At 41.6% G+C, this 27,867-nt stretch overlaps 3 protein-coding genes across 3 annotated transcripts in view; 1 reads left to right on the top strand and 2 right to left on the bottom strand.

The window, feature by feature from the left end:
- The first annotated feature begins 37 nt into the window (after positions 1-37).
- Positions 38-16,532, top strand: ATG4B (autophagy related 4B cysteine peptidase). The gene is made up of 13 exons (XM_081863916.1): positions 38-192; positions 6,152-6,250; positions 6,748-6,819; positions 8,720-8,818; positions 9,393-9,494; positions 11,732-11,804; positions 12,363-12,442; positions 12,925-13,121; positions 13,404-13,482; positions 14,098-14,243; positions 14,533-14,589; positions 15,402-15,495; positions 16,059-16,532. The coding sequence occupies exons 1-13, from the start codon at positions 183-185 to the stop codon at positions 16,130-16,132; spliced, it is 1,182 nt and encodes a 393-aa protein (XP_081720042.1). The 5' UTR covers positions 38-182; the 3' UTR covers positions 16,133-16,532.
- TM4SF19 (transmembrane 4 L six family member 19) overlaps positions 3,626-27,867 on the bottom strand; it is a 92,772-nt gene continuing 68,530 nt past the window's right edge. The window contains exon 7 of the mRNA XM_081863917.1: positions 3,626-3,644. The gene's annotated coding sequence lies outside the window, so the exon portion shown is untranslated. The remainder of the gene's footprint in view (positions 3,645-27,867) is intronic.
- Positions 20,894-26,648, bottom strand: DTYMK (deoxythymidylate kinase). Its single transcript, XM_081863543.1, has 5 exons — positions 26,337-26,648; positions 24,676-24,784; positions 22,191-22,281; positions 21,721-21,918; positions 20,894-21,368 (listed from the first exon to the last, which is right to left on the bottom strand). The coding sequence occupies exons 1-5, from the start codon at positions 26,464-26,466 to the stop codon at positions 21,258-21,260; spliced, it is 639 nt and encodes a 212-aa protein (XP_081719669.1). The 5' UTR covers positions 26,467-26,648; the 3' UTR covers positions 20,894-21,257.

The following is a 27,867-nucleotide window of genomic DNA, read 5'->3' as shown; positions in this document are numbered from 1 at the left end:
AGTGCAGAAGAGCTTGCTGACCTCTTCAGCGAACCTATCCGCCACTCAGATGGGATGCGAAAAGCTACGCGATTGGGCGAGAGTCGGACAGTCGAGGCGAGTAGGTTAGAGTGCGCCGTTGTGGTGGTCTGTTTCTGTAAGGAGACAGCCGTGGTCGCCCCTGAATCTTGAGCGGGGGCAGAATGGACGCGGGTGAGAGAAGGGAAATGTCTGGGTTACTGGAATGGGGAGGCTATTCGGGGGCCGGCGGGGGGGGTGCTTTCTTTGTGTCTGTGGCTTAGGGGTGTGGGGTGTGAAAGGGTGGAGGATCGGTCTGTTTTTCAGGAGAAGCTGGTGTTGCGGGATGGGCTAGGGAGAGGGTCGTTCAAAGAGTGGGGAGATGGAAGGGGGGCGCTCTGTGTCGGGGGCACAAGAGGTCGTGTCTCAAAAAAGAGAGGGGGACACACTTCCTTTATAGAAGAGGTCATTGGGTAAAGTTGTTAAAAGGAGTCAGGCAAACGTGGTCCTTCGCCTCCCGGTCTCGTTTCTGTAATAGACACACAGCTTGCTATGGCATTGTATGCTATGTATGCGTTCCCTGCCCAAGCCAGCCTGTTTTTTGTCTTCCTAGCATTAGCATAGAATGGAGTTTTCAGTCCACAGTGCTGACGCTTCATCACCGGTGGGTTCTGTGACCTAGTGAAATATGCCAGGGTTAAAAGTTTTATGAAGTTGACAAGAACTTGGGAATTAGTGGGAGTTGGTGAAGTTTGCGTGTGAGGCCTTGTAAGCTGAAAGTGTGTTTTTGTTTTCTTGCTCCCTGACATGTTGCTGCAGTGGATTCTCCTTGGGGCATTGTGGGACAGTGCGGCTGCATGACAGCTGGTTATAATACTATGTCAAAGTGCTACAACTAAGATGGAAAAACCGTGAGGATAGTAAAGAATAAGATAGCGAATCAAGTAACGCTCTTATTCTTCATCCCCTCCTTGAACTTCCCCAGTAGGTGGAAAAACATGTGATAGTCAAGGACTGAAGTTCTTAGGTTTCCCCCCCTAAATAAGATAACTTAAGCAAGTACACACACATTCTTAAATCTGTGCCCTACTGAACTTTGTTGAAAGCCCCTAGGTGCCTCCCAGATAACCGATCATTCATGTCTGACAGAAATGCACAGTATTCTCTTTCCCCCCCTACTGGCATACCCCTACTGATGAACTGTCATGTAGTAATCAGTTGTTCTGAATCCATCATGGTATGAAACGTATGGCTCCTAAAACTATACAAATACCCTCCAAAAATATATGCTCTTTATTTCACCACACCATAGCTCCATGGCAGCCCTATCTTTTGGAATTTTGATCAAGCCATATGAAGTGAAAATAATTAGAATTAGTTGCAATACAGTATTAGAGTCATTTGATTGCAGGTAACCTGTTTCCTTCAGCCAGAATGCTTGAGGGCAACTCAGAATTGTGTCTGTGATCACTTGCCTTGTGGAAGAAGATTCCTAGTTCAGATCAAATTGTTGGCTTTTACTTGCTGTGTATTTAAAAATTGCATTTGTATTCTGCCTGTTCTCTCAGGAGTTCAGAGTGGTATTTTAGTCTCCCAGAAGCCCTGTGAAATGGGCTAGACTGAAAAATAGTAATCTGTCCAGTACTACAGAGTGAGCTTTACAGCTAAAGACCAAACTATTAACACAGTTTGTCCTAGTGTGTCTGTGTTTGTGGTTTTTCAATTTTTACAAATACCTGGTGTGTGAGAGCTGTTTCAGGACTATAGTGTGGCAAAGGCATAAAGTCACCCTTTGCTCCATGCCGTGGTTCAGTCCAGCTGGGTGTGTATTGTGTGCAAGCTATTTTTTAAACACGCAAACAGCCATAAAAGGGTTGATGGTGGTAATAATGTCATGACTACTTTGGCTGTTATTGGGTTTCCCATATCCAGCTCTCTAGCCACTGCACCTACTGGCCACCTGTGGAATGTTGTTGTTGTTGTTGTTGTTGTTGTTATATACTGTTTTGCTCTTTTGTTTTCTGTTGGTTGGTCACATGCTGAAGTCATGCAAAAGGGCACCCTGGGGCCTTTTGGTTTGTGGGTTTGGTGGTGGTAATTTTTTTAAAGATTTCCCCCAATTTCATCCCAGCCATATTTTGACATATTTAATAGTTGGGGCTTATCTCCAGTGCCTTAACACTAACCAATAATTTGCTTACTTTCTTGAAACTGGTACTATGATAAACACTTTATTTTAACATCGGTTGCTAAGGATCAGTTGCCCAAGAAGTTGCTCTTGAGCTAGTGAAGTGACGACTCAGTAATTGAGGTGGCTTTCTTTATTGTAGCTTGGCATTCCAGAGACACTAACAATTTATTTTGTTTTGATCTTTGACTATAATCACTGAGACATGAATAAGATTTTCTCATTACTAAGAGTCTTAACAATGGCCATTCTTTATCAAGCCTGGCCATTCTAGCTGTGGAAGTTGCAAAGCAGATAGAACAAGTGGTTTTGAGTTTTTTCATGTTGCCTAGGTTCACAGACAGCTGTGAGAATGATGTACCATTTCCCAGAGTGTAATGGCAGTTCCTCGTTATATTTCATTTTTTGTCCTTCCTTTGACATGTAATATAGAATCATTTGTCTGTAAAAATGATGGCTGTGTCCGGATAGGCGACGTAAACCTCTTCTGCTTTGATCAGTAAAAATAACTGTGCATGAATAGCCTATAATGGTGGTAATTGGCCTGTGTTATTTTTTTATTTTTTATTTTTTGGATTTGCTTCCTATGAAACTTATTGAAGCGATTTCACAACACAATAAAAACAGTTAAAACAATTGCATATATGAAACAATTTCAAATAAATTCCGATACTGACAATGGAGACTCTGCCTGTCTGATATATAATGGGAGGGATTTCCAAAGGGTAGGTGCCACCATATTAAATGTCCAGTTCTGGCACTGTGTGGAACACCCTTCCTGATAAGATGGCATCTCTTTGTTTTAAGTCACTTTGAGTCACTTTTGTGAAAACAACAAATATTGATGGGGGTAAATAAACTGGATGCTTTCTTTGCCGGTTTGTGACTATCTACTAGTACTACTACTAATTTTATTATTTGTATGCCACCCACCTGACTGGGTTTCCTCAGCCACTCTGGGCAGTACCCAACAGAAAAATAAAAATACGTTAAAACATCAAACATTAAAAACTTCCAATAATAATAACATGATACGTCCAGAATAGAGAAAACAATGTTGACTGTATCACTACAAATCTGGACTTCCTGATTGCTTCCACTTTGTTAAAACTATGTTTGTGAGAGTGCTATCTCCTTTGGATGAAAGAAAGTATGGTGATATAATATATGAGGTGCCAGTTGAGGGAATAAAATAGATAGTAAACAAACATGAGTGAAGATCATACAATAGAATAGAAATAATAATACTTACAGTACATGGCTTCTGGTGAGAGGAGGGGGGGTTTACTCTCCCTTTTATGGATGTCAATGTGCTCATTGAAAAATAAATCAAATAATTATATTTAATTTCTTTCCCACCCAAATATTCTAATATTTTTTGGGGAGGAGATAAAATAAATATAATCAGCAGCAGCAGGTTGCCATCTCCTAGAGATCTCCTGGATGATCTTTTAGCTTTCTATGTATAGTTGAGTCCTTTTGATTGCTTTTCTGACTCCTTGCCACAGTTAATTGACAAGAGTTTTTCCTTGTACTGCACACTTGGTAAGGTTGCCAGAAGTTATTTGTTCCAGAGCAGCCCCATAGAAGTCAACAGATGAAAGATACTGCAGCGGGCACAACAAGCTAATAATCTAAACCATGTGTATGCTGGGGCCATCTTTCTGCTGCTTATCATACTAACTTCTTGATCACGGTATCATGTGGTTTATAATATATATCAATCTTGATATTGAAACATCTTAATGCAGAGGAATTATTGATATGTGACTTGATGAGCACCCTCACTGTCTGGGAACAGAATATAATAAGCTAGTAGTGGGGCATGATGCCCTCTAAGGTGAGGCTGCAGAGCATGTGAAATTTGAACTGAATGTATGATCTGGAGATCTATTGATTTTTTGACTACACAAAATGAAGAAGGTCAAGGAGAGAAAGATGTGACATTGAGGTGCATATTTGCTTCAGAACCTTTATTTGTTCATGTTGATTCAGATTCCTAGAAATGGGCTGTATGGTTCCTTTGGTGTTGCTAAAGAAGCCTAGGATTTTCTCTCTTTATAGATTTCATTCTCCTGCTACTTGTTCACCGTGTTACCTTTACTGTTGCAGATATGAGTAAATTGGGGGAAACTTACATTTGTTTATCAGATTTATTTCCTGCCCCTCATCACATTGGATCCCAGGGTAGGCTGGAACAATATAAAATACAATATGTCAATAAAATACAGTTGAAAAGCATTTAAACAGGTCCATCTCTCATGTAAACCCCAATATACTCAGGTGGCTTAGACAAGTGGTTCTCAAAGTGGGTGGCAGGCATGCCAACTCCTAGGGGTTGGAAGTGTTTTCAACTCCCTCAAAAACAGCTGGCAGGGGGCTGTGCCCCCTCCTTGCTGAGCGGGTAGAGGAGGCCGAGTGAGGAGCCGAGCGTGGCTGGTTCCTCCTGAGCATGAGAGAGGAAGCCATGCCGCACTGGGCTCTGCCTTGTCCTGTCAAAGCAACGTGTGCATGATGTCACACACTTGCAATGTGAACTGGGCCCCCTCAATCTTAAGTGCAAGGGGGTACTTCTGGTAGATGGTACCCACCCAGGAGGCAGTGGGATTACCTGGGGGGAGCACAAGAGGCAGGGGCACTGCAGGTGTAAATGACTATCAGCCTTTGAAAAGCTGGTATCTTTGGATCAGGGTCATCAGTTTTGCCGACTTAATTAAACTATATATTTTGAATTGGATTTTGAATAAATGTGCAGTTGTTACTGTTTTGAATTTTATTGTGCGAGTATCTTCTTTAGTGGGTCGTGCAAACTGCTATTCTGAGTAATGCTTTTTATGGGATAAGATAAGGGACACTGGAGAGGAGTTTTTAGAACCAAGGGGGAATCGCGAAAACATTTGGGAACCACTGCTTAGACTAGAGGAAGAGTTCTGTCTTCAACTGGTACCACAAAACAGGCAAAGTAAACGCCAGCCAAGCTTCAAGAGAAGAGTGTTCCAAAACCAGGACACCATTGCTAAGAAGGCCCTCTGGCAGTGTAGCATGGAATAAGTGTTGGAGTGTCTCTTTTGCTCCCAATAAAAGTGAAATGTAAGACAGGTTTCTAATCTGTAAATTGGGAGTGAAATAGCACTTCTGGGGATGAGGGAGTCTTCCTCGCAGCCCAAATCCCTGAAGGGTTATGAGGAGCGAAGTGTGTAAATTTTGAAAATTGCATAATATTCTTCTCATCTAACTCAAGGAAAGTTGTAGCCTTCAGCTTTTTCCCTCTGAGTTGTTCTTGCTCTGTTACCTCATCTCCTGTTGCTCCTCCTATCTTTATTCTTCTTTCTCTAAAAAAACTGAAGCGCAGGTGGTGGCCTTGGTGTGACCCACCGGTTGAAAACCACTTTAGAACGTACAATGAAAGACCAGAATCTAGATGCATCCTGTAAGTGGCTGGATTCCAGCAGATTATCTGTCTTGGCAGACAGTGAACAGAAAATTCAGCTTGACATGGAGCAATGTGTGTCATGTTGTTCACAAATTGGCTACTGGTTCTTTTGCTGTGTGTTTGGGTGTGAATATTGGTGATAAGGCCACCCCCACTATTGGGTTGTCTTGTGTCTACATATGCTGGAAAAGGAAGAAATGAAATGTTGAGGTTTTAAGATTGGTGATGGGCAGATCAGTTCATAAGCGTGCATTTATGAATCCATTCTTTTCTATGTTGGTGTGGTGCTTTTTAAAAATCTTTATGAAAATGCACATTTAAATATGGACTTTTGAACTTATTTTCTCCCAAAATATATTTAGAAATGTTCATTTTATCTGAAACCACACATTTTAAAAAATCATTTTAATACCTCTTTGAATAAGGAAACTGCATTGCAAAAATTTGGTAGGTATAACCTGTTGATCCTCACATGCAGGGACAAAAGCCTGAAAAGATTAGTCACAGTCTTGTGTATTTTTGTTTTTGAACAGCTACGCTCACGTACGATACTCTCAGGTTTGAGTATGAAGACTTCCCGGAAACCAAAGAGCCTGTTTGGATCCTGGGGAGAAAATATAGTGTATTAACAGGTATTTGAAGGGCTATAAATACTCCAGTCAGCTGTGTTGCTAACTCTACTTTTTGAAGGCTTGGGGTGTATGTTTGTGGCTTTGATTTAACAGCTTGCCTTTCTCTTTTCACTTCTTAACTACCTCCATTGAATATTCATAGAAGAGAGCAGTCATTATTCAAATACCGATGTGCAGTCCACCCTCCTTCCCCATTTTCCTGAATGAGCTTAGGCTCTGGAATCTAAAGGCTAAAATAGAGAGAGAGCTCCCAATAAAAGATGAAATGTTAATGTGTATTCTCCCACATGCATACTGTATTAGTTGTCTTGTACCTTTTGTAGTCTGTAGTCCAGAGAGCTGATGAACCTAAAAGGTTCCTAAACCTCCCTAAAAGGAACCACTTTTAAAAAAAACAACTTTTCTTGGTTTGGTTAATTAATTCAGTGACAGTACCACTGAATCAGCACAATGTCAACACACTTCCAAAATGACATTTGGTGTTTTCACTTCCTTAGAGAAAGAGGAGATCCTGTTAGACGTGACCTCTCGTCTTTGGTTCACATACAGAAAAAGCTTTCCTGCCATTGGTAAGTAGGAGAGTTCATTCACTATGTTACACCTCAAATGAAGTTGGTTTATTTCTTAGTACCCAATTGCCCCTTAGCCCAGTGATGACAGCAGGGATCATGTGTTGAGTTCTGCTCCCAAAATCTGAAAGCTCTGTTCTGCTCATTGGAGGGTGGCATAGAAGCATGTTGCTCTGCTAGCTTCTGGAAAGCAACTTTACTTCTTCCTCTGTTCTGATGCGACATTTGATTCTATTTCTGGTATTCATAGAAAAAGGAAATGTGCTCCCACCTTCAAAACAGGAAACACACAAAAAATGCAGAAGTTGAAAAATACAAAGGAAACTTGTTTTGGAGGGCGGGTGTGTTGGTGCTTAGAAGTCTATTTCCAGAATAATTTATTTGTTGCATATCTGTATCCCCATACCCTGGGATCACTTGTTGGGCGAAAGATGGATTAGAGATGAAAAGAAACATGAAATAGATCAATACTTGACTTGCAAAAGAGGAAAATAGCTTATATTAGTTAAACAATTTGGCAATATGTTACTTTCAATAACATTGCTATTGGATTTTTAAAAAATGCTCTGGAAGCCAAGGTTGATAGTTCTAAAGAATGCTGAGGATGGAGAGAATTTTCAAGAAGGTGACAACCCACATCCATTTTAAGGTGTTAAAAATAATAATTAAAAGTATAGGTGGAAATTAATGTTTTCTTATACGGTTAGGGTTACATGGAAAGCATTATACTGAGTCAGACCTTTGGTCTATCTAGCTCACTAGTGTCTACACTGATTGGCAGTGTAGTGTGTTCTAGACAGAGGACATTCCCAGCTCTACCAGGAGATACCATGGTTTGATTCTGGGATCCTCTGCATATAAAGATATTCTACCACTGAATTAGGGCAGTATGCAAAACTCGCATTGTTCTAGGCGCATTTTGCAACTGGGCATTTCATTAGTGTGAGCAGTTTAAAACTGAAGAGTGGAAGGAACGGAGGACCTTTTTCTGCCTCCCCACTTCCAGCTACTCTCTGAAGACTGGAGAAGAGACTCTCTTAAGAATATTAGGGGGTTGGGCAGGGGAAGGACTAGACCAGGGGTAGGCAACCTAAGGCCCGTGGGCTGGATGCGGCCCAATTGCCTTCTCAATCCGGCCTGCGGACGGAAATCAGCGTGTTTTTACATGAGTATAATGTGTCCTTTTATTTAAAATGCATCTCTGGGTTATTTGTGGGGCATAGGAATTCCTTCATTAATTTTTTTCAAAATATAGTCAGGCCCACCACATGGTCTGAGGGACGGTGGACCGGCTCACGGCTGAAAAAGGTTGCTGACCCCTGAACTAGACCATGCAAAAAATGAGCATAATACTTTAGCTGCCGTTCATTCATTTTCAGCTTTGTTTTCTTGTTATAAAAAAGAGTGCCTAGACATTCTGTTGTTCCGCCTATAAGCTAGGTTTAAGGTGCTCGTAGCTTTCATATCTCAGTTTCTAACACTGAATTAGGGTCATTCCCCTTCTCCCAAGTTATAAATTGTTCTTATAATGGCTACAAAATATCTGTAGCTCTTTTTCCAATACTATGTGTAATCCAGGTTCAATGCAATAAAAAAAATGTTTATATGTGTGTTACATAAATATATTTTACTTCATCTAATTTTTGCATTTATTTTTCTGAGCTGAAGAGAAGACCAATTTGATACAGTGCAGTCCTATGAATGCCAATGCAGAAATAGGTCAGACTGTGTTCAGTGGGTCTTAACCCCAACAAATGTAAATAGGATTACAGCCATAGCCGGGTTTCTGGGCTTTCCAACCTATGTCTGCTCAGGTATACAGCGAAAATCACATTGCCCCACACCACATATGCCACACGTGCCACTATGGTTGGTTTCTATTCTTTCTTTTTGGTTCCAGGGGGAACAGGTCCTACATCTGACACTGGCTGGGGCTGCATGTTAAGGTGTGGTCAGATGATCTTTGCTCAGGCCTTGGTTTGCAGACACTTAGGCAGAGGTAAGTCAAATCCCCCCCAAAACAAATGAATATGGTACTGTGACAATGTCATATGTTTGTGTGTTCAGATACCAAAAGGGCCTTTTAAAAACTGTATTTAAACTGTGAAGAACTAGACAATAAAGCTGTCCCTAAATATAATATTCCAGTTCATCCTTAGTAACACCACCTCCTTCATAATAGATAATACGTTGGGTAAAAGTGCAATTCACAAGGGACATGCTAACCTGCAATTATTTGGTGGTGGGTCAACTTGCTTGCTCCTTGCAGTGTGAAGTGTTTTTTGAGCATGGATTTGTCACAGTAGGCATAAATCGTTACTGTTAGTGCTACATGACAGGAATGCAAGTAAACACTCAACTGGAGGGTGTGAAAACAAGATTGAGGTGTCTTTCGCTACTCAGAGACCAGACTGGAAAGTAAAATGTTGATTTTGCTTTCCATTTCTTTGGCAAACGGTTTTGTTTAATAGTTCGGGATTATAGTCTTCAATATTCTTTGTCATTTTTTGTGATGTTGTGAAAACAAATAATGTGTGGCGTTGAGAAAATTGACTAGATCTTCTATATCTCAGATTGGAGGTGGGTGAAAGGGAAGAAGCAAATGGAAAACTATTACAATGTTCTAAATGCCTTCATTGACAAAAAAGACAGCTACTACTCAATCCACCAAATAGGTAAGATGGATAGATACCTATGCTGTGTTTCTATCTCTTCCTTGCAGTAAGGAGTTCCTGATTTTTAGTTTTTTGAGGGAAACTACTTATAAATTGCACTGTTAACTATATACTAAGAATGTGGACTGTGTTTAGACAGTAAACTCATGCCAACTAATGAGGACAATGGTATATTCAAAGCATCTGTTGCTGTTGCTGTAAATGAACAAAACAACATATGCTGTTTGTGCTGTTCAGAAAGAGAGGTCGTTATGTGAGTTTTGGAGGAGGAGGAGGAGGAGGAGGAAACATGGTGATGGAGGTGATTCAGATTTCACATTTTATGGAACTAGGTGATCTAGATGTGGGCCATTTCAGAATTATGCTTATTTCTATAATAGTGCAATCCTATACATATCTACTCAGAAGTAAACACCATTGGGCTCAGTGGGACTTTCTACCAGGTGCATAGAACTGTTCCTGAAGTCTTACTTGTCAGTGAGTTACCTGTATTTTTCTTTTGTAGCTCATGTGGACAACACTAGAACCCATGCAATTAGACTTTTTTCATTTCCTATTGTAAATCTTGTCCCAGAGAAGAAGGCTCTAATCAAGAGATTTTACTCTGCAGAGTAGGCTACTGTACCGTGAGATACTTCCTTTCATCTGTAACAATACAAAAAAGATCCCCTGGCACATCTGCTTCACAGAATGTGGGGTGAAATGTGCACAAAGTGAAGCCCAGTGAGACTTTCCTGAATAGCCTTCTATTCAAAATCTTCATGCTTCTTTTGCGCTGAGCAATCAAATTACTAGGGAACCATTAGAAATCTATTTGTTTTTAATTTTTAAAAAAGTCCACTGTGGTTTGACCTTTGATATTACCCTGATATTGGCCTGCTCACAAACAAACAAATGAAGACAATGGTATATCTAAAAAAAACTGTGTGTTTTATATCTGGTTCCAGAGAATTGAACTCTTGCTGAATGTTTTCACTAGACAAAGTCCCTTGTGAGTCTGTCTCTGACAGCTGTATATATCACCTAAATGGTCTTGTGAATCCACTTTTGGATGGATGGACTTCCTCCATATTTAGTGTCCATCTGATACTAGGCACTCTCAACTTCATTAGGAATCACAATTAAATTAAAATCCTGGTTTTAGCATAACGAGCAGTCTGATACTGTGCATGCTTACTGAGAAGTAAATCCCACTGAGTTAAGTCTGCTGATGCTGTGGTCCTATACTAATTCATCCATGTAACTAAGACTCCTGAAAATAATTAGGATAAGAAAAACAGACAGTGTGACTGTCAATGCCTATTCATATGCTTGACTAAGGTCAAGCTGTTAAAAAGAGTCAGTGGATTCTGTGTGTGCAGCACATTCTAAGATTTTTGAGGACTGCTTGAGAGTAACTAATAAAAAGTCAGGAGTTGCCCCAATGGACATCACAATGATTGGCAGCACCCAAACATATGTAGCAAACACAGAGGTTTTAATGCTTCCAAGGCTAAGGTGCAGAAATGTGTTCTTAGGGATAAATGGAGAAGGCAGGAAACATGTTATAGCCCTGGTCTCCAAATATGCCAAGCAGCTGCAATATGATTTAAGGAGAACTGTGGGTTCTTGGAATCTCTCAAAATCTAGTGAACAGAATGGTTTTTCCAACAATAAAAACTGTGTCAGATTAGTATGGCTTTCCCCATGGAAGCACATTTTTGGTACTTTCCTTGATGCTTCTGAAGACATCTTGTGCATTACAGAGTACGAGCATTTCTCCCCCACTTTTTAATACCTAAATCATTTCAATAGAGAAAGCGTTCAATAGAACGCTTTTCCTAAGCCTTCTAATATGCCTTATTTGAGGAGTATGCAGATTGTTGCTTGATACATTTTGCAATTATTTCACCGTCCTTTGGCTCCAGAGAGGTAGCAAAATCTAAGTACAGTGGTACCCTGGGTTACATACGCTTCAGGTTACATAAGCTTCAAGTTACAGACTCCCCTAACCCAGAAATAGTGCTTCAGGTTAAGAACAGAAATTGTGCTCCGGCGGCGCGGCAGCAGCAGGAGGCCCCATTAGCTAAAGTGGTGCTTCAGGTTAACAGTTCCAGGTTAAGTACGGACCTCCGGAATGAATTAAGTACTTAACCTAAGGCACCACTATATCTGCTAACTAATTTAAGTACCCATAGTATTTCAGAAAGAGCCTTGACTGAAATTATGGACCAATTATGGTTTGTTTGCTGTTGCAGCCCAGATGGGAGTTGGAGAGGGGAAATCCATAGGCCAGTGGTATGGACCAAACACAGTTGCACAAGTACTCAAGTAAGTGCTCAGTGAATCCAACTGTCTTGGGTATTATTATTTTTTAGTACACAAAACTCTTAGTAACTGTTACTGTGCTAAAAATTAGAATTATTTGCCTTGGCTCGAATGATTAGAAAACATCGAAATCAACACACATATATGCAGTTCTGACTTACACCATATCACAATATGCATTTTGTATTGGGTTAGTGGAAGGGGTGATTGAGGTTAGGGTTCCATATAAGTAAAGAGTCTATGGGGAAGGCAGATAGCACTATGTAGATATTCTGCCTCACTGGTTATTAGAAGGCCAGCCTAGATCATGTCTCATCTCTGACCTTTTACTATGATGTTTGTATTTTATACACACGGGAAACATCTGTGAAATAAGAGCTGCAAAAATTTGCTCGCTAAAATAATATGAAAAATAAGACTTGGGATACCATATTTGCTACATGACTACCACTGGGTAGCAATCTGGATTTCCAAAGTGTTCTAAACCCTTGATGTAGTGGCAGATTCTCCTTTCTCTAATGCATTTGCCTCTTAACTTTCTTCTCGTTATCTTCCTTCTAGAAAACTTGCCACTTTTGATACATGGAGCTCCTTGGCAGTGCACATAGCCATGGACAATACTGTTGTGATGGAGGAAATTAGTAAGTGTTTCCTTTGTGGGGCTGTGTTGTCTTTTTGATGAAATAAATCTATATGGAATGGAACGGAACTGTGGAGTGTCTATGTTTACAGCAATGCTTCCTGACTCTCATGGGGATGTGCTTTAGAAACCCAACCAGAAAAGCCAAATGGGTACAATTAACTTACATCATTTCAGATTGTAAAGTGAAACTGATTCTTAACTATGAACAAGGGCACTTCCTTTAAAGAGGGGAAAGAATTTTACAAATATTTTACAAATATCACTGACTAATTTAGGTGGGGCATGTTAGATGTGGGTGCCTGAAATAGGACAAGAGCAGAAATCTTCTCAAGTGCTTTCATATTGTGCTTGGAGGAAAGTGGAAATGTCCTATTGTTGGTGCCCCGACTCTTAGATTCTATGAACACAAAGGATGGTTTTCTGGCAGCTATTTGAGACTTTTGCTGAAAGTGTTTGTGCTTATGACTTATCTCTTCATAGGAAGGCTGTGCAAGCTCAGCTGTCCATGTCCTGGGGCTTCAGCATTTCCTGCTGCAGAATTGGACTTGCTTTCCAATGGTTATCCAGATGGAGCAGAATGTATGGACAGGCTATTGTCCTGGAAACCTTTGGTGCTCCTGATACCTCTTCGCCTTGGTCTCACAGACATCAATGAAGCCTACATTGAAACACTGAAGGTAGAGGGGGAAATTACTTACCTGGGAGCAGAACTTGTTTATGAGTAGACATGCCTAAATTGTGCTGTCAATTACCTTGCTCCTTGCAAATCTTGTGCACTGCGGTGGTCCTCCCTTGCAGCAGAACATTTGTTCTAAAAATGACTGTTCTGCTGCCTTTTCCTGAATAATCTGAAGGCCAGCATGTGTCTCCATGTTTCTAAACACAGATTGTTCTTTACTTGGGTAGATTTTCCAGTTTATGCCAGCTGATATGTGACTCATTGCCTGCCTGTTTTCCAGCACTGTTTTATGATGCCTCAGTCCTTAGGAGTCATTGGAGGAAAACCTAATAGTGCTCATTATTTCATTGGATATGTAGGTGAGTAACTGTCATCAGTGAGTACATCAGTGGGTTACCTAGCTAAATTTTGGGAGTACAGCTATAAGCCTACCAAGGGAACAACTTTATCAGATGCACATTGCCATGTCACATGGCACGCTTTGCCATTAAAGAAGAATGCTTTGCTAAATAACAAATCTTTGTGTATCATTTTATTATTATTAATAATAAAATATTAATTGTTGAGAAATAGAGTCAGTGCTTCCCCCCACCCCTACAAAAATAGGTGCCAGAACTCACCATGAAGTCGTTACAGTAAGTGTCATGCTTTTTAACAAACAAACAAAAAAGAAGTGCTGATACTCACCATGAAGTTGATACAGTAAGTGCCACAGTGTTTAATAACAAAAAAGAGGTGCCAGTACTGTGTGCCCATTGGGTACCCCCTGAAAAAAAGCACTGAATTGAGTGGTCCCTTGTGCATTACCATCTTACGCCATTTTTCACTGTTTCCTTTTGCAAGTATTTAAGACCTCTGTGACTTTCCCATTCCTGATCTTCCCGAAATGTAGCAACAGCGTACATTTGATCCGTTCTCTTCCCATGGGAAGTCTAATATTGTATTTCCTTTTTATGGCGTCTATTTTTGTCTAGGTGAAGAATTAATCTACCTTGACCCACACACTACTCAGCCTGCAGTGGAGCCCATGGAGAGCGGCCACATCCCTGATGAGAGTTTCCACTGTCAGCATCCACCCTGCAGAATGAGCATTGCGGAGCTTGATCCTTCAATTGCGGTGGTGAGTGTGTGCACCTGCAGTGAACTTTCACGTTGTGAGACAGCTGCTAACTGTCTTTCAGCTCTCCATTAGTTTCTAGCTGATTCCTCTCCCTACAAGGACAGTGGTGTTGCCTTGCCTCCCTCCCTTCTTCTCGCTATACTAACCTTTTAGCTGTCAAAATGTGTCTGCTTCTCAAAACATTTCCAAGATATATTCATTTACACAGAACACGAGACACGATTCTTGCTGATCTTGAAGGCATTTTCTGTTAACGTTAAGCCAATGCAAACTTTGCCTTTCCTTGTAGGGCTTCTTCTGCAACAATGAGGAAGACTTCAATGACTGGTGCCAGCAAGTAAAGAAGGTTTGTCTACAGCAAGTCCTTTGGTAAAAAAGGATAATATGTGCCCAAGTAACTTTTAAAAAATTATAGAAGTGAATTCAGCTTTGATGGACACTGACTAATACATTGGAACACAATCAGCATTAATGCAAAGATGTGTTGACCATGTGATCTTAGCTTGACTTTTTTGAGACCAGGGCCTTCCTTAAAAGCCATGTGACCAGCATCTGGGATAGGTCAGGAATGAGGAACCTGTGGTCTTTTAGATGTTGCTGGATCCAACTCCCCTTAACCCTGTTCCCTATTAGCCATGCTGACTGGGGCTGATGGCAGTTGGAAGTCCAGCAACATTGAGGAAGCCACAAGTTCCCCATCCCTGGGGCAGAGGAACGTTCAGGTTGTACTTAACTTGGGAAATGTTTCAGCTGCTTCTCTTTTTAAACCTTTTTGCCTGATGCTCCTCCTGTGAAGTTCCCCATGAAATATATATTTGTTAATATATTTATTGATCATTTGCATCTTCCAGGATTTTTTTAAAAAGTCATGGTGTTTTGCAAAAGAGCATCTAAGGCTACAATGCTATGCAAGCTTTTAATAATAATCAGCCCCAAATGGGGAATAAGCCCTAATGAATACATCCAAACTTACTTTGAAGTAAACATGCTTTGCATTTCACAGTAAAATGATATTAAATAAGCAATAGCTTTTAAAATACAAGTCCATAAAGTGTGAAGCTGTCTTGCTTAGCATTAACAAGTTATGGTAAACCCTAGGAATACCTTGACTGAGGAGTTACCAGCTAGTTGTACACTTTTTCCATTATTTTCCAACAGTTGTCACTGATCAGAGGAGCCCTACCAATGTTTGAACTGGTTGAACACCAGCCTTCGCACTTCTCTAGTCCTGATGTTTTGAATCTTACTCCAGGTAATGCTTGCCCACTCATGTCAAACTGGACCTGTTAAATTAGGTGGACATGGTGAATGTCCTTGCCAGCTACTTGAACTTGTTCTCTTTGGATCATAGACACCATGGCAATGTTGTTGTTTTTTCCATCAAATCCTATACGGGGAATATGGTGAAGAGACTCACATGTCATTAATAATGTGTCCAGGCGCTAATTCACACTTTCAAAGCAAAGTATTGTGCTTTGTGTAGCATGTATCATGTGTAATATGCAAGGCAACAAACATAGCTGTTTCAGGATAAAGAGTGTAGCATCATAGCACTTTAGTATGCTCTCAATCTTCAGAGTTAGGGAAATTACAATATTCATTGACCTCTCCCAGGTATAACAGGAACAGAGCCTGTTTGCATGTTAACTGATCAGTTTTTTTTCTTTTACCTGCACAAGCAACTTTCTGTAATCTGCTGGTTCCCAAAACAGTCCAGTAGCGTTCCTGGTCTTCTTGATAGATCTAAATATATGTGCTGGTGCAAATAACTCCAGGACTACATTAATTATGATTATACCTCTCTTTGCCTTTCAGATTCTTCCGATGCAGACAGACTGGAAAGATTCTTTGATTCAGAAGATGAAGACTTTGAAATCTTATCCCTTTAAAAAACAATAAGAAGCTAACTCTGCCAATTTGTGTTGTGGGGGGAGGGGAGCTCCATGGAGAGCCTAGGGCTACCAGCTTTCATAGGTGCTTGTTGACATCCCTGCCTCCCATCCACCCCAGCATTCTGTGCAGCCTTGGAGCTGAGTGGATTTTTTTGCAGTGGGATCAAGAAACGGGTCATCATTTAAGGCCTTAATAGATTTAGTCAGGCTTTCTCCGTGCAAGAGTACCTGCAGGAAAAGGAGGCAGTGTTTCCCAGGAGCTGAAGATTATTTTTATGTTAGCAAGCCAAAAGGGTGAGCAAGAATAGTAAAAGCCCTTCCGAGTGCTTGGTTCTTACAAGTTCTGTTATTAAGGAAAACTTAAAATCCCATTTGCTTCTGTCTCACTTTTTGTAGTTTGATGTGGAAACCAGCATAAAACACAGACACCTATCCAATAGCTGTCTCTTTAGCCCAGCAGAATGTGTTCTGTGTAAATTGGGGGGGTAAAAGCTCTCACAAGATGATTTTCATCAACTGTTGCTACTCATGCTTTAATTTATCTCGGATACAATGCTTCCAGAGAGATGTATTACTGCTTTTAAGTTCCAAAATGGCCCTTCGTTTTAAACTCTCATATAGCAAATGATACAGTAAGAAGTATGGGTCGAAAATTACAAATATAACTTTTCAGTAGAGAGTAGGGAGGGCTTGGACAAGTGCTCTCTTTCAGCTTGGAGGCCATTCACAGCACATCCAAAAGGAAGAACTGACACGTTAACCAGGATATGGCTTCGTTAAATATAACCTGTATTTGTTGGGTATTTTTCTATTCCATATTAAAAATATGGTGGCTGCTATTTAATAAAATGTGGTGGTAGAAACATCCACCAGCTCACTTGAATTGAAAGTACCTCTGCTTCCTTCTCTTGATTCCATCTCTTTGTGTTTAGATTCTGATCATGAAATCCAGAGATTGTTACATGGATTTAAAATGCTTTGCTTTAATGCCAAAATTGTGATATTAAAAGCCTGGCGTGGTTATTGCCAGAGGCTTGGCCCCCTCTTTCTTTCCCCGGTTTATACACTACACAAGGTTAAGTTTCTCTTGCGTGGTGATGTTCACTTGCTTTTCAGTTTTATGTTGTGACTTGTAAGGTATACTAGTTTCTAAAGAAAAGCTCAGCAAATTCTGGATGCCTTGAAATGTTAATTTACCAGCTCTCAGCTAGGCTGGAAATAGTGGCTGCTGTATTCTTCAAATAGCATTAGAGCTACCTTTGTTTAGAAGAGATGAGAATGGCTCGAGAGGACCCGCCACTCCCCACCCCACCCCCAAGTATTGACTACCTTTTTGAAATTCAGTCGCTTCATTGATGGATGCTGGAGGTGGCAAATATGTTTACAAAGCATTTTTTCCTGCATTTATCAGCAGTGCTATCAGCCTAAAAGATGGCAGTATAGCCATCTATAAAGTAACTGCATCTGGGGGTAACTGGTCTACTGGTAGTAGGTCGTAGGTCTGATTGCCCCTTAAAGCTGCCAGAAAGCAGAGGTCTGAACCATGATGCTTATTTGTCATTGTTATAACTTGCTGTCTTTCTCTTGCTGTTTCTCCTCTTCTCTTGATCATAGACTTTTGGAGGGAGAGGAGGCAGAGGAAGTGGGGCTGTGCTCCATTCATCAACTGCTTTCAATTTGTATCTGAATAAACCAAGTTAAAAGAAACCTTTGTATTTTTGGTACTTCTGCCCTGCTGAGTCGGAAATGTCAGACTAATTGAAAAGTGGGTCATAACCAAATGCTGTTTGCGACATATTCCATGAAATTTTTGGCCTGCTCTGTAAGATAGGGTAGAGTCCCTTCCCCTGAAGGATCAAACCAGGAGTGGCAAGAAACATTCTGCTCACTTCTCTCCTCCATATTCTGGTACTGCTTGCTTTGTGAGGACAAAGCTGCATTTTTCATAGAATCAGAATTGCAGAGCCGGAAGGGATCCTGACGATCATCTAGAATCAAGTCCCTCAGGGCCTCTCCTTGCATGCTGCTTGACAATGCTTGCTCGATCTCTGTAGAAGCCAGAGCATTTCCCCACCAGTTTGTGCGATGCAGCTGGTGCTCCTGGGACATGCTTGGTTCCCTACTTGTCCTGTGACAAGGACAAAATATAGGATAGGATCCGGCACTGGTAGATGCCTCACGGCTCTTGTTGAACATGGGCTCTTCTAGTCACTGAGTCTGGGACCAAACTCCTGGTTTCCTTCTGCATTGCTGAGAAGTAGGCAACCTCACTAGGAAGCAAAGATTGATCCTGCTTATATAATACAGGGTGTAATGTCATCCCAAGGTTACGGACTAACTTCTGGGAGAGGCAGCAAAATGAGGTACTTGTTATGTCCTAACACACAGCAATCAAACATGAGGCCTGAAGGTTGCATGCTGTCCTTGAGGCCTTGGTAGCCCTGGCACTGCCAAGGATGGTGCCGGGGATGAAGCGCAAGGGCTCAGACAGGGTCCTAGAGTCCTCCACCTTCCCAAAGCCTAGTTAGTGCTTTTTCAACTTTGAGAAGAATGTGAGGGCTCTAGGACCCTGCCAGAGCCCTGTGCCTCCTTCCCCAAGTCCAGCGCCTTACGAGCGCTGGGTGTATCTTTAGTTTTCTATGTATTTCTGTTTTCCTTTAACACATGTAAAAGAATACTGAGATCAGATGATAATGATGGAAGACAGCCTCAGTGCCTAAATTGCACCTTTGAGACCATGAAATGATGTAGTACTAGAATTGCATCCTACTGTAACCTCCCCTGCTCTTCAGTCCAAACTCTGACGGTGATCTTACTGTTACCTATAACTACCTTCAAACTGAGTAGTAAGAATTTTGAGAATAGCACTGTGGTTTTGTCAAAACTTTCTGGAAACAAAAAACCTGATTTTTAAATAAAATCCTACCAGAGATCCTAGTTTAGGTACAAAGTCTAGCAATGTCAGATTACATAACACCAGTGATCAAATTAATATTGAATTCAACATAAAAACATGAGAAATAGCCTGGGAATTGCCTTATTTTGTTTTTTTTAATGGGGAGGTGGTATGATTAAAGGATAGTTGAAATGTATATAAAGATTGCAGCTTAAGTTCCAAAGCCCATGAAGGGATTTATTATATTAGAAAAGGTACACACAATTCCAAGAGAACTCCAACATGAGTAAATAAAAGATTTATGGATATAAAATGCAAGACTGCTTTCTTTAAGAATAGGAAAGTGCAAAAATTGGCAAATAAGTTAACAGTAAAGGACAAATTTGAAGAATGTATTTTTAAATATACAAGCAAGTTGCTTCTTTAAATACATCACTAATAGGAAACTGAACAAAGGCTTTATAACCATAACAAGGTTTGAAGGTGATAGTGGGAACAATATTGTGAATCTGCAAATATGCTAATTCTCTACATCAGTCTGCACTTTAAAATATGGTGGAGGCCCATATTCAAACCACTGCTTCCAAAGAACACACAACAACAACAACAACAACAACAACAACAACAACAACAACAACAATTTATTTCTTTAGAAAGGAAAAAGTCAAAGAAATATCCCAAGAATCTGAGAACTCAAATACAGTAGACTTTCATTAAGACACTGTTCTAATCAGGATCTTTACTACATAATTGGACAGCAGCCCCCGTAATACTACTAAAAAAACCAAAAACCATAAATGGGGCTAATATAATTAGCAAAGAAATGGTTTTGGTGGTAGTGTTTTAAAAGCGTGCAGACATTTCTCCTTTCATAATACTGAAATCCAGAGTCATCCAGTGAGCTGCCAGTTGAGTTTTCAAGGCTCTTTGAATGTTGTTGGACTCCCAATTACCATTAAACTGAGCCAGCGTGGTCAATGGTCAAGAATGATGGGAGTTGTAGGCTAGCAACTTCTGGAGGGTTCCTGTGTCATACTAGAGTTAAGATTCCACATCAAGTTAGCCTTATTTTGACCAGGTACCATAACCTCAACTCTCTCATATGACACTTTCCCCCATTTATGCAGGAAATGAAAAATACTGTCCATGGCAAAGGGTTGTGTGTCGTTCCAAGTACTTAGGTTGGGAAGTTGATGCACTATTCTCTGTTGGGAAGGCAGGGTGAAACATCACATGAAGTCACCCTAAAGCATCTTGATCTAGAGCAGGGGTGGCTATGTTGTGGCCCATCAGATCTTGTACTACAGTTGTCACCATTTCCGACCCCTGGCCATGGTGGTGGAGGCTGATAGGAGTTAAAGTCCAACAACATATAGGTGACAGGTTAACCACTCTGTTCTAGAGGGAAAGGTGCTTAATCAGCCCTGGGGTGGGCATGTTTCAAGTTATTTAAGCCATCCAAACAAGTACATATTGCAGGGATAAGGAACATCCAGGCTTCCCTAGCTGGCCCTTGGATCTAGCCCAGGCCCCACCCCTAGCCTCAGCCCATACCACTTACCAACCCAGCGCTGGATCTTCCTTGACTGCTTCTGTATGGCTGGACTACATCCTTGAACTCTGATAATGCCTCTTGCTTGTGTGACTGGAGAGGTGCATGTGTATATAGGAACCTTTGACTTTTGTATAGCTGGAACGTAGCTTACCATACAAAGGGAAGAGTTGTTCTGTTGTCTACCCACTTCTTGCCTCTCAGACTGTGTACCACAGGCATGTGGCCTTCTACAAGGTTGCCCATGAGGCAGTGTGGTCTTTGGGCTGAAAAAGATTCTCCACTCAACATAAGTTTCTGCTCGACAAAATTAGGTGAAAATCTGAGATTTATTAGTAAACTTCTTCCCCCTCATTACGAAAAGAAAAACTGTTTTAAAATTATGACTCTGGAAAACAACAGCTACTATAGAGCTGAAGTATTAAGTCTCTCTTGGTAGGACAAAAAGACCTTTGTCTAATGCTTTTTTCACGCATCTACTCCGGTCCAAGTCCCGACAGAGTTGCCAGTCCAGTCTCTTATAAAATGCCACCCAAAACAGAAAGAAGAGAGCTGCATCAAGAGCAAGTCTAACAAATCCTATTGGATAATATAAATACAGGGTGGCTTGAAGGTGAACGGTGCAGATTTTGGCTAGGTGAGAAGTGACCCCTAGGAGATTATATACTCCAGTCCTAGTTCCACAGTTCTCCTATGGGTTTGTACTGAGCTTCTCGCATGACCTCCTCTGCAAACGATTTTATTTCATTATGCAAGTCTTCTATGCTCTTTGAAGCATCAATCACCTGCATCCAAAACAAAACCACAAACACATGAAACACTCCTTGTGTACAATCCAACTACAGAAGAACTGTTGGTGGAAGAAATAAAGCATCAAAATATACTAATAAGGTATTACGTTGATGTCCATGTTTACTCTCATCCTACAAGTTTGACCAAACTGCGGGAGGCAGTGGAAGACAGAAGTGCCTGGCGTGCTCTGGTCCATGGGGTCACAAAGAGTCAGACACGACTAAACGACTAAACAACAACAACACAAGTTTTTCTTTCCCTTCAACAGATGTTTCAGATCTCCTAGAAGGGTTGATTTTTTTTAACTTATGAATCCCACAGTGCTCCTGAAGTTTCCTTTTTTACCTTCCAGTTTAAAGTCTTATCTTCCATCAAATGGTAGAAGCGTTGCAGAACTTTCTCCTGAAAAGAGCTGTACTCATATCGTTCATTTCCAAAGTCTCCTCGTTTGGCTGCTTCAGACGGGTTCAACTGAAGAAAAAGGATCAAGTCTGGCTTTGGAAGCCCAACATCAGGTTGCTTACACCATTCCAAGGAGAAGTTCTGTTTGGAGAGAAATGAGAGATGCAGCAAATAGCCCAATGAAGCCAAGGAGCAATTTGACAGCAAAACAGGAAGCTGCGTTATACTGTGTTGGACCACTGGTTTAATCTAGCTCAGTACTGGCTACCACTCTCTGATATTTCAGACAGTGTTTCTCCCTTAACTTGCCTGGAGAAGCCAAGGATTGAACCATTGAACCTGAGATTTCAATGCAGCAAATCTTTCCATAAATACTATATTTATATGAGGCTGAATTGGTGTTTTTTACCCACCTCTTTAGCACCTGTGAAGGCCACTCCAGAAAACGCGTATCTGTCCACTACCAGAGTGATACCTTGGTTTAACTTCTCTTTAATCAATGGCCTGAATGGTAGAAAGATACCACTATTAGAGAAAAATTGAATCATAATAATTTGGAATAAAGCATGGTGCAAGGTATAAAATTCCCAGGACTGTATTTATAGAGAAAATGTTATATTTATATATGACATTTGGATATAAAAAGGTAAAGGGACCCCTGACAGTTAAATCCAGTCGCGTACGACTCTGGATACACCCTCATTAAGACAAGAGTACTCTGGGACGCGGGTGGCACTGTGATCTAAACCATAGGTTCGAATCCCCACGACGGGGTGAGCTCCCGTTGCTCGGTCCCTGCTCCTGCCAACCTAGCAGTTCGAAAGCACAAAGTGCAAGCAGATAAATAGGGGAGGTAAATGGTGTTTCCGTGTGCTGCTCTGGTTCACCAAAATGGCTTAGTCATGCTGGCCACATGACCTGGAAGCTGGAAGCCGGCTCCCTCAGCCAGTAAAGTGAGATGAGTGCCGCAACCCCCGAGTCATCCACAACTGGACCTAATGGCCAGGGGTCCCTTTACCTTTTACTCTGAGTGGTATACTGTAAATAAGAATGCATTTTTTAAAAAAATGCAGTTTCATAAATTGGGTGATTTCAAAGTTGCAAATAATTTGGTAAATGTGCATGCTAACAGTTTTCGGTGTCTTCATTTTCTTTCTCAAAAGTTTAAACAATGTAAGGAAATGTATGCTATTCCTGTAATGTCTATACAAGTATTCCAATAACCTAATTTCTAAGACGTTTGTTTATAAAGCTTTGGCTTTGACTATAACATTTAAACCATACTGAGTGCAATCACATGCATGTCTATCCAAAAGCAAGTACAACTGAGTTCAATTGGACTTCTTCCCAGATGAACATGCATAGCAGGGATGGGAAGCCCATTGGCCTCCAGATGCTGCTTGGTTACAGCTCCCATCATCCGGCAATGCTGGCTGGCACTGATGAGAAGTGGAGTCCAACATCTGGATGGCCACAGATTCCACAACTGTGGTGTATGGGACTGCAGCCAAACTGTGCCTCTGTATATTGATTCCCCCCCCCCCCCAATTTGGTATTTGAGTTCTACAACTTTTGACTACTGTTACGGAGGGTGGAATCTGACATATAAAGTTAACATGGTATATATTCTAAGTTTGCTTACCACATCCAAATAAAAATTTGCTAAATGGCTAAGTAACTTATTTCTTAAGTATTTCCAAACTCAGTCTTATTTAAGAAGTCACCAGAAGTGGGCTAAGAATTGCTTGGATATTTTTCTTCTCCTGCATAAATTATGCCACATCATTTTGAATTACCCTATTTACTTGAGTCTAATGTACCATCAAATCTAATGCACACCTCAATGTTCAGAACCATGAAACAAAAAAATAAAGTATCTGCTGGCGAATGTAAATGCGCCATCGAAACTAATGTGCACCTTAATTTCCGCAACGTAATTTGGCCAAAAAAGGTGAGCATTAGATTTGATTAAATGTTGTTAATTAATAAACATTTAACTAGGAAACAATGCCTCACAACTTCACCAATAAGAGATGTTAAGGCATCAACACTATTAATTCACTCCTTTTAAGTACGGTCAATAGGCAGACAGTGAATGGGGAAATGCAAGAAAATACTGGGCACATCACAATACCGTGAATAAGAAGCATGCTACTTTCTCTTTCAGTCTGCTCTGCCCAGAGCCAAAAGCAACAAACCATGCATAGTGTAAATCAACAGCATGCATTAGAATGCTGCTCATTCACAGTAAGCCATAAACCATGGAATACCATTACAAGCAAACCAGCCCACTGCGCTGTTATCAATAGAACAGGATATGAAAACAAATGAAAGATTATGTGTTAACTACAAGTCAAGATATGTAATATGTAGATGTATTCTTACATCAAGAATGTGGGAAAGAAATCAGGAAGGGGGCGGAATCTATGGGTGTAAGTGAATCACAATTGCTTTTATTCTGGATTAGTATTTATTACCCTAGCTTATTGTAACATATTTTGCATCCAGACCCTGACAGCAACTGTAATTCCAGCATCATGCAAGAATCTTGATCAAATACAAACATTTCTCTTATCCTCTCTTCAGCATGAATTGCCAACTAGACAGAATAAGTTTGATTTTTTTCATTTTTTGAGAAATATGCCTAAATTCCAATTATTAAGGCATTTGACTCATGTGGTGACATTCAATAACATCTACCTGCTTGCACAACAGAAATTTGCTTGCATAACAAGAGCAGGTAGGGGAGCCAAGGAGAGAAATATGAAGACTTCCTGTGGGAGTAGACATCCACCCACACTACATTGGATCTCACCCAGTATTCTCCCAAAGCAGAAAAGCAGCATTGAATTAGGGGCTCAAAAAGGTACTCATGTATTTCACAAGAATTCTATTTACACTTGCTCCCAGCGATTAGCAGAAAATAGTAGATGCACTGTGTGGTCCTCCAAATTGTTCTTCTTTTCCAAATAGGAACTTATCAGCCGTCCGATTTCTGTAGTTCTGTCTGCAATAAGTTGTAGACAAGAGTGGAATAAGACAAACATATTCAGCTTCTATCAATTCTATAATATTCTCTTCCCAATGTACATCACTATTGGAAGCTTGAGTCAAATGCTACTTCTAAACTTCCTAAAAAGATAGCAGCATTCAAAATCAGAAATATATATTCCCCAGCATCTAGGCTATGGTTACCAGATTGTTTTCAATGAATCCGGGGACACTTTTTTTTTAAGCTGAGTAGCGACAGGGAGCTAGTAGTGAGGCAAAAGACCTTGGGGCAAAGCACACATGCATATTGTATAAAGGTGTAAAGCCTTTCTTTCGCACCATGTGAAACATAAATGCGAGGTTTTTAAAAACTGGGCAACGGCACGCCACCCGCCCGTGACTCCCAAGCCTTCCCCAATCTCCTGCCCCCTTCCCCCTTTGTTTTGACAGATCGGGGGAGGCTCGAGAGTTGTGGGTGGGTGGGCGTTGCCCAGGAGAGGTGCAAGGTTTCTCTGCCAGGTAAGGTGAAATATAAATGTGCAGAGTTTTTAAAAAACTGGGCAACGGCTGCCCGCCTGCAACTCCTGAGCCTCCCTCGATCTGTCAAAACAAAGGGGGAAGGGGGCAGGAGATCTCTACCACGGGAAGTCCCCGGTTCCTCTTCAGCAGTGGCAGCGGGCAGCTCCTGAAGCCAGCCAGAGCCAACTGTGCTACCAGGCTGGCTCTGGGCTGCTGAGGCTGTCGCTGCCACATTTCCTGGGGATAGATGTGCAAATCCGGGGACTGTCCCCAGGAACGTCTGTTAACCCTAATCTAGGCAGAAAATGGATAACCACGAACCCAACCCACAAGTGGGATTACACCCATTTTATGGGTTACTGCATCTTCCATCACTGTACCCTTGCTCTAAGGATGGTTTAATGCTATTTGTCTCTCTCTGCATGTCACAATGTACCCTAACACACATGGTCATGCCTGAATGCCAATTCAGCTACAAAGCAAATCTAAGATGGTAGAATCTTAGTTTAAGTTTTTCTTTAATAAGCACTATTTTGCACCATGGTTTCAAAGACACCCCAAGAAAGTCTAAGTTAAATAAGCCTTCAACACGCACCCGCGCACACACAACCAACATCAACCATAAAGAAACTTACTTTTTCGAATGTCAAAATGATTAGATATTAGATAAATTAAGAAAAACTCAAGGAGGTTATCTACGAGGAGGGCCAATGACTCAGCCCAAAGCTATGACAATGCTGGTAAGGAACGCTTTCTACACATCACTAGCCCCGCCACAAAACGTATGAGATTTGGCTCCCCTTTCCCACCCCATCGGCAGCCTTAGGACAGACAGAAATCCCACAGATGAAGCGTTCCCGCCACTGCAACCCCGTAGCGGGAGAGGCTGTGCGCACCTGTCGACTATCACCCTGCCCCCCGTCTGTCAAAGGCACAGACATGCTGCCACGGCAGGGGACTTGCCGACAACCTACACAGGTAAATCTAAGGCAGGGTGGCGAAGGGGCTGCGCCATCCTGCAGCTGCCGCGACCCCTAAGCCTCGCATACCGGGAAACCGAAGGAGTTCGGCCCGGTGTCCCCCGGCCAGCAGGCCCTCCACCAGCTTTCTGGTCTGCGTGCTTTTGCCAGCTCGGTCCACCCCCTCCAGCACGATCAGCGCCCCTCGCCTGCCAGCCATGGCGCCCCCTTCTCAGTCAGCGGCGAAGGGAAGGCGATCGAACGACAACTGCAGCTTCCCGCGCTTTTGGCGCAATCACAGAGTTACAGTCCTCCGGAGCATGTAGAGCGGCTCTGGTGTAACCATGGTGACCAAACCCTCGCGCGATCACGGGAAAGACAGCAAAGCGGAACAGTCTGAAAAAAGGCAGAAGTCAACTGCGCGATCAAAGAAGCCGACTACGCGGTACTCGACAGGATTAGTCCGTTGGAAGCCGCTTTCTTTCTAGGCGTTTTTTGTCCATCTCGCTGGTATTAACCCCTAGTTGAGTTTGAACGTGAGGTATAAAATACCAAAGCAAACGCACTCAAGAGCACAACGCTTTTCTGATATCGGCGCAAAAGACTTGCCAGTAAACTTGTACCCTTAACGTGGGGGAAATCTCGTTACGGGCATCCGTGTTTTGTAGCTAAATCCCTCGGGGATTCGAGGGCGCGCGCGTTTTGCATGCACCCGTGGGATCCTGACGAGCGTTTCACGCATTCGCCCACCCACGCCCCAGGATGCCCTTTTAAAATTTGGAGGGGTTTTTTTAGGGGGGGTATTGGGTTGTTTTTATTTTGAATATATATTGCGTGGTTTTATTTTTTGATTTTGTTTTGTAAACCGCCCTGAGACCTTTTTTAGATATAAAAATGAAATGCCAGAAGAGTTTTGGAAGGGTGGGATTAAAACAAAAACAAAACTTAAGTAATGATGGAGGGAAAAATGGAGGTCCCTCCATATTGTACGCAGCCCGTTATAAGTGGGGGCATTAAACCGTCCTCCTTTTTATGTAATGAACTAAATAAAGCTTTCATAATTACGTGCAACCATATATATTTTTTTCTATTATAAATAAAAGTCGCATGTTTACATATTTATCTGTAAGAATGATCTTTCTTTCCACGTTGACGGTAACCAGAAGCGTCAAGTCCACACTGGAAGCCCCCATTCTCCGCAAAGCTCACCTGGGCTATAAGCCACACCGAAAACCGTGCCACTTCTTACAGAGGAAGCACGCGTAGGATTGCGCTGTGCGCCATGGTACATAAAACATCTCTACAGACACATGCCCTTCGAAAAAAAGAGCGATTTTATGAGTGCAGTAAATAAGGGACATCTTGAGGTGGTGCCACAACGAAGAGACGCTTAAGGGGCTAAAAGCAGAGTGTTTCTGTCCTTGGGTGGAGGCAGAAATCCTGAGAAGATGCAAGCATCTCCCCCCCTTTTATTTTTTATTCCGCTAAAGCTACTTATACTGTAAAATACAAGCCAGCTTTCCGGGAGACTGACACGCGTTTGCTCTGCCACGTCTATACATCCCGAACCCGCGAGCTCCCGTGCACTTCTATTTATTTGAAGGAAGCTCCGTCGGCTTCA

Source organism: Podarcis erhardii (assembly GCF_964252035.2).
Source record: "Podarcis erhardii genome assembly, chromosome: 5".
Taxonomy (NCBI): domain Eukaryota; kingdom Metazoa; phylum Chordata; class Lepidosauria; order Squamata; family Lacertidae; genus Podarcis; species Podarcis erhardii.
Note: the sequence above shows the minus strand (reverse complement) of the source record. Positions and strands in the feature narration are given on the sequence as shown.

Coding starts and splice junctions, on each gene's coding strand:
- DTYMK (XM_081863543.1), bottom strand. CDS start 26,466: ATGGCTGGCAGGCGAGGGGCGCTGATCGTGCTGGAGGGGGTGGACCGA. Junction 24,785..26,336: donor CGAACTCCTTCGGTTTCCCG/GTATGCGAGGCT, acceptor AACTTATTGCAG/ACAGAACTACAGAAATCGGA. Junction 21,369..21,720: donor ATAAGACTTTAAACTGGAAG/GTAAAAAAGGAA, acceptor TTTTGGATGCAG/GTGATTGATGCTTCAAAGAG.
- ATG4B (XM_081863916.1), top strand. Junction 13,122..13,403: donor CCTACATTGAAACACTGAAG/GTAGAGGGGGAA, acceptor CCTGTTTTCCAG/CACTGTTTTATGATGCCTCA. Junction 13,483..14,097: donor TTATTTCATTGGATATGTAG/GTGAGTAACTGT, acceptor ATTTTTGTCTAG/GTGAAGAATTAATCTACCTT.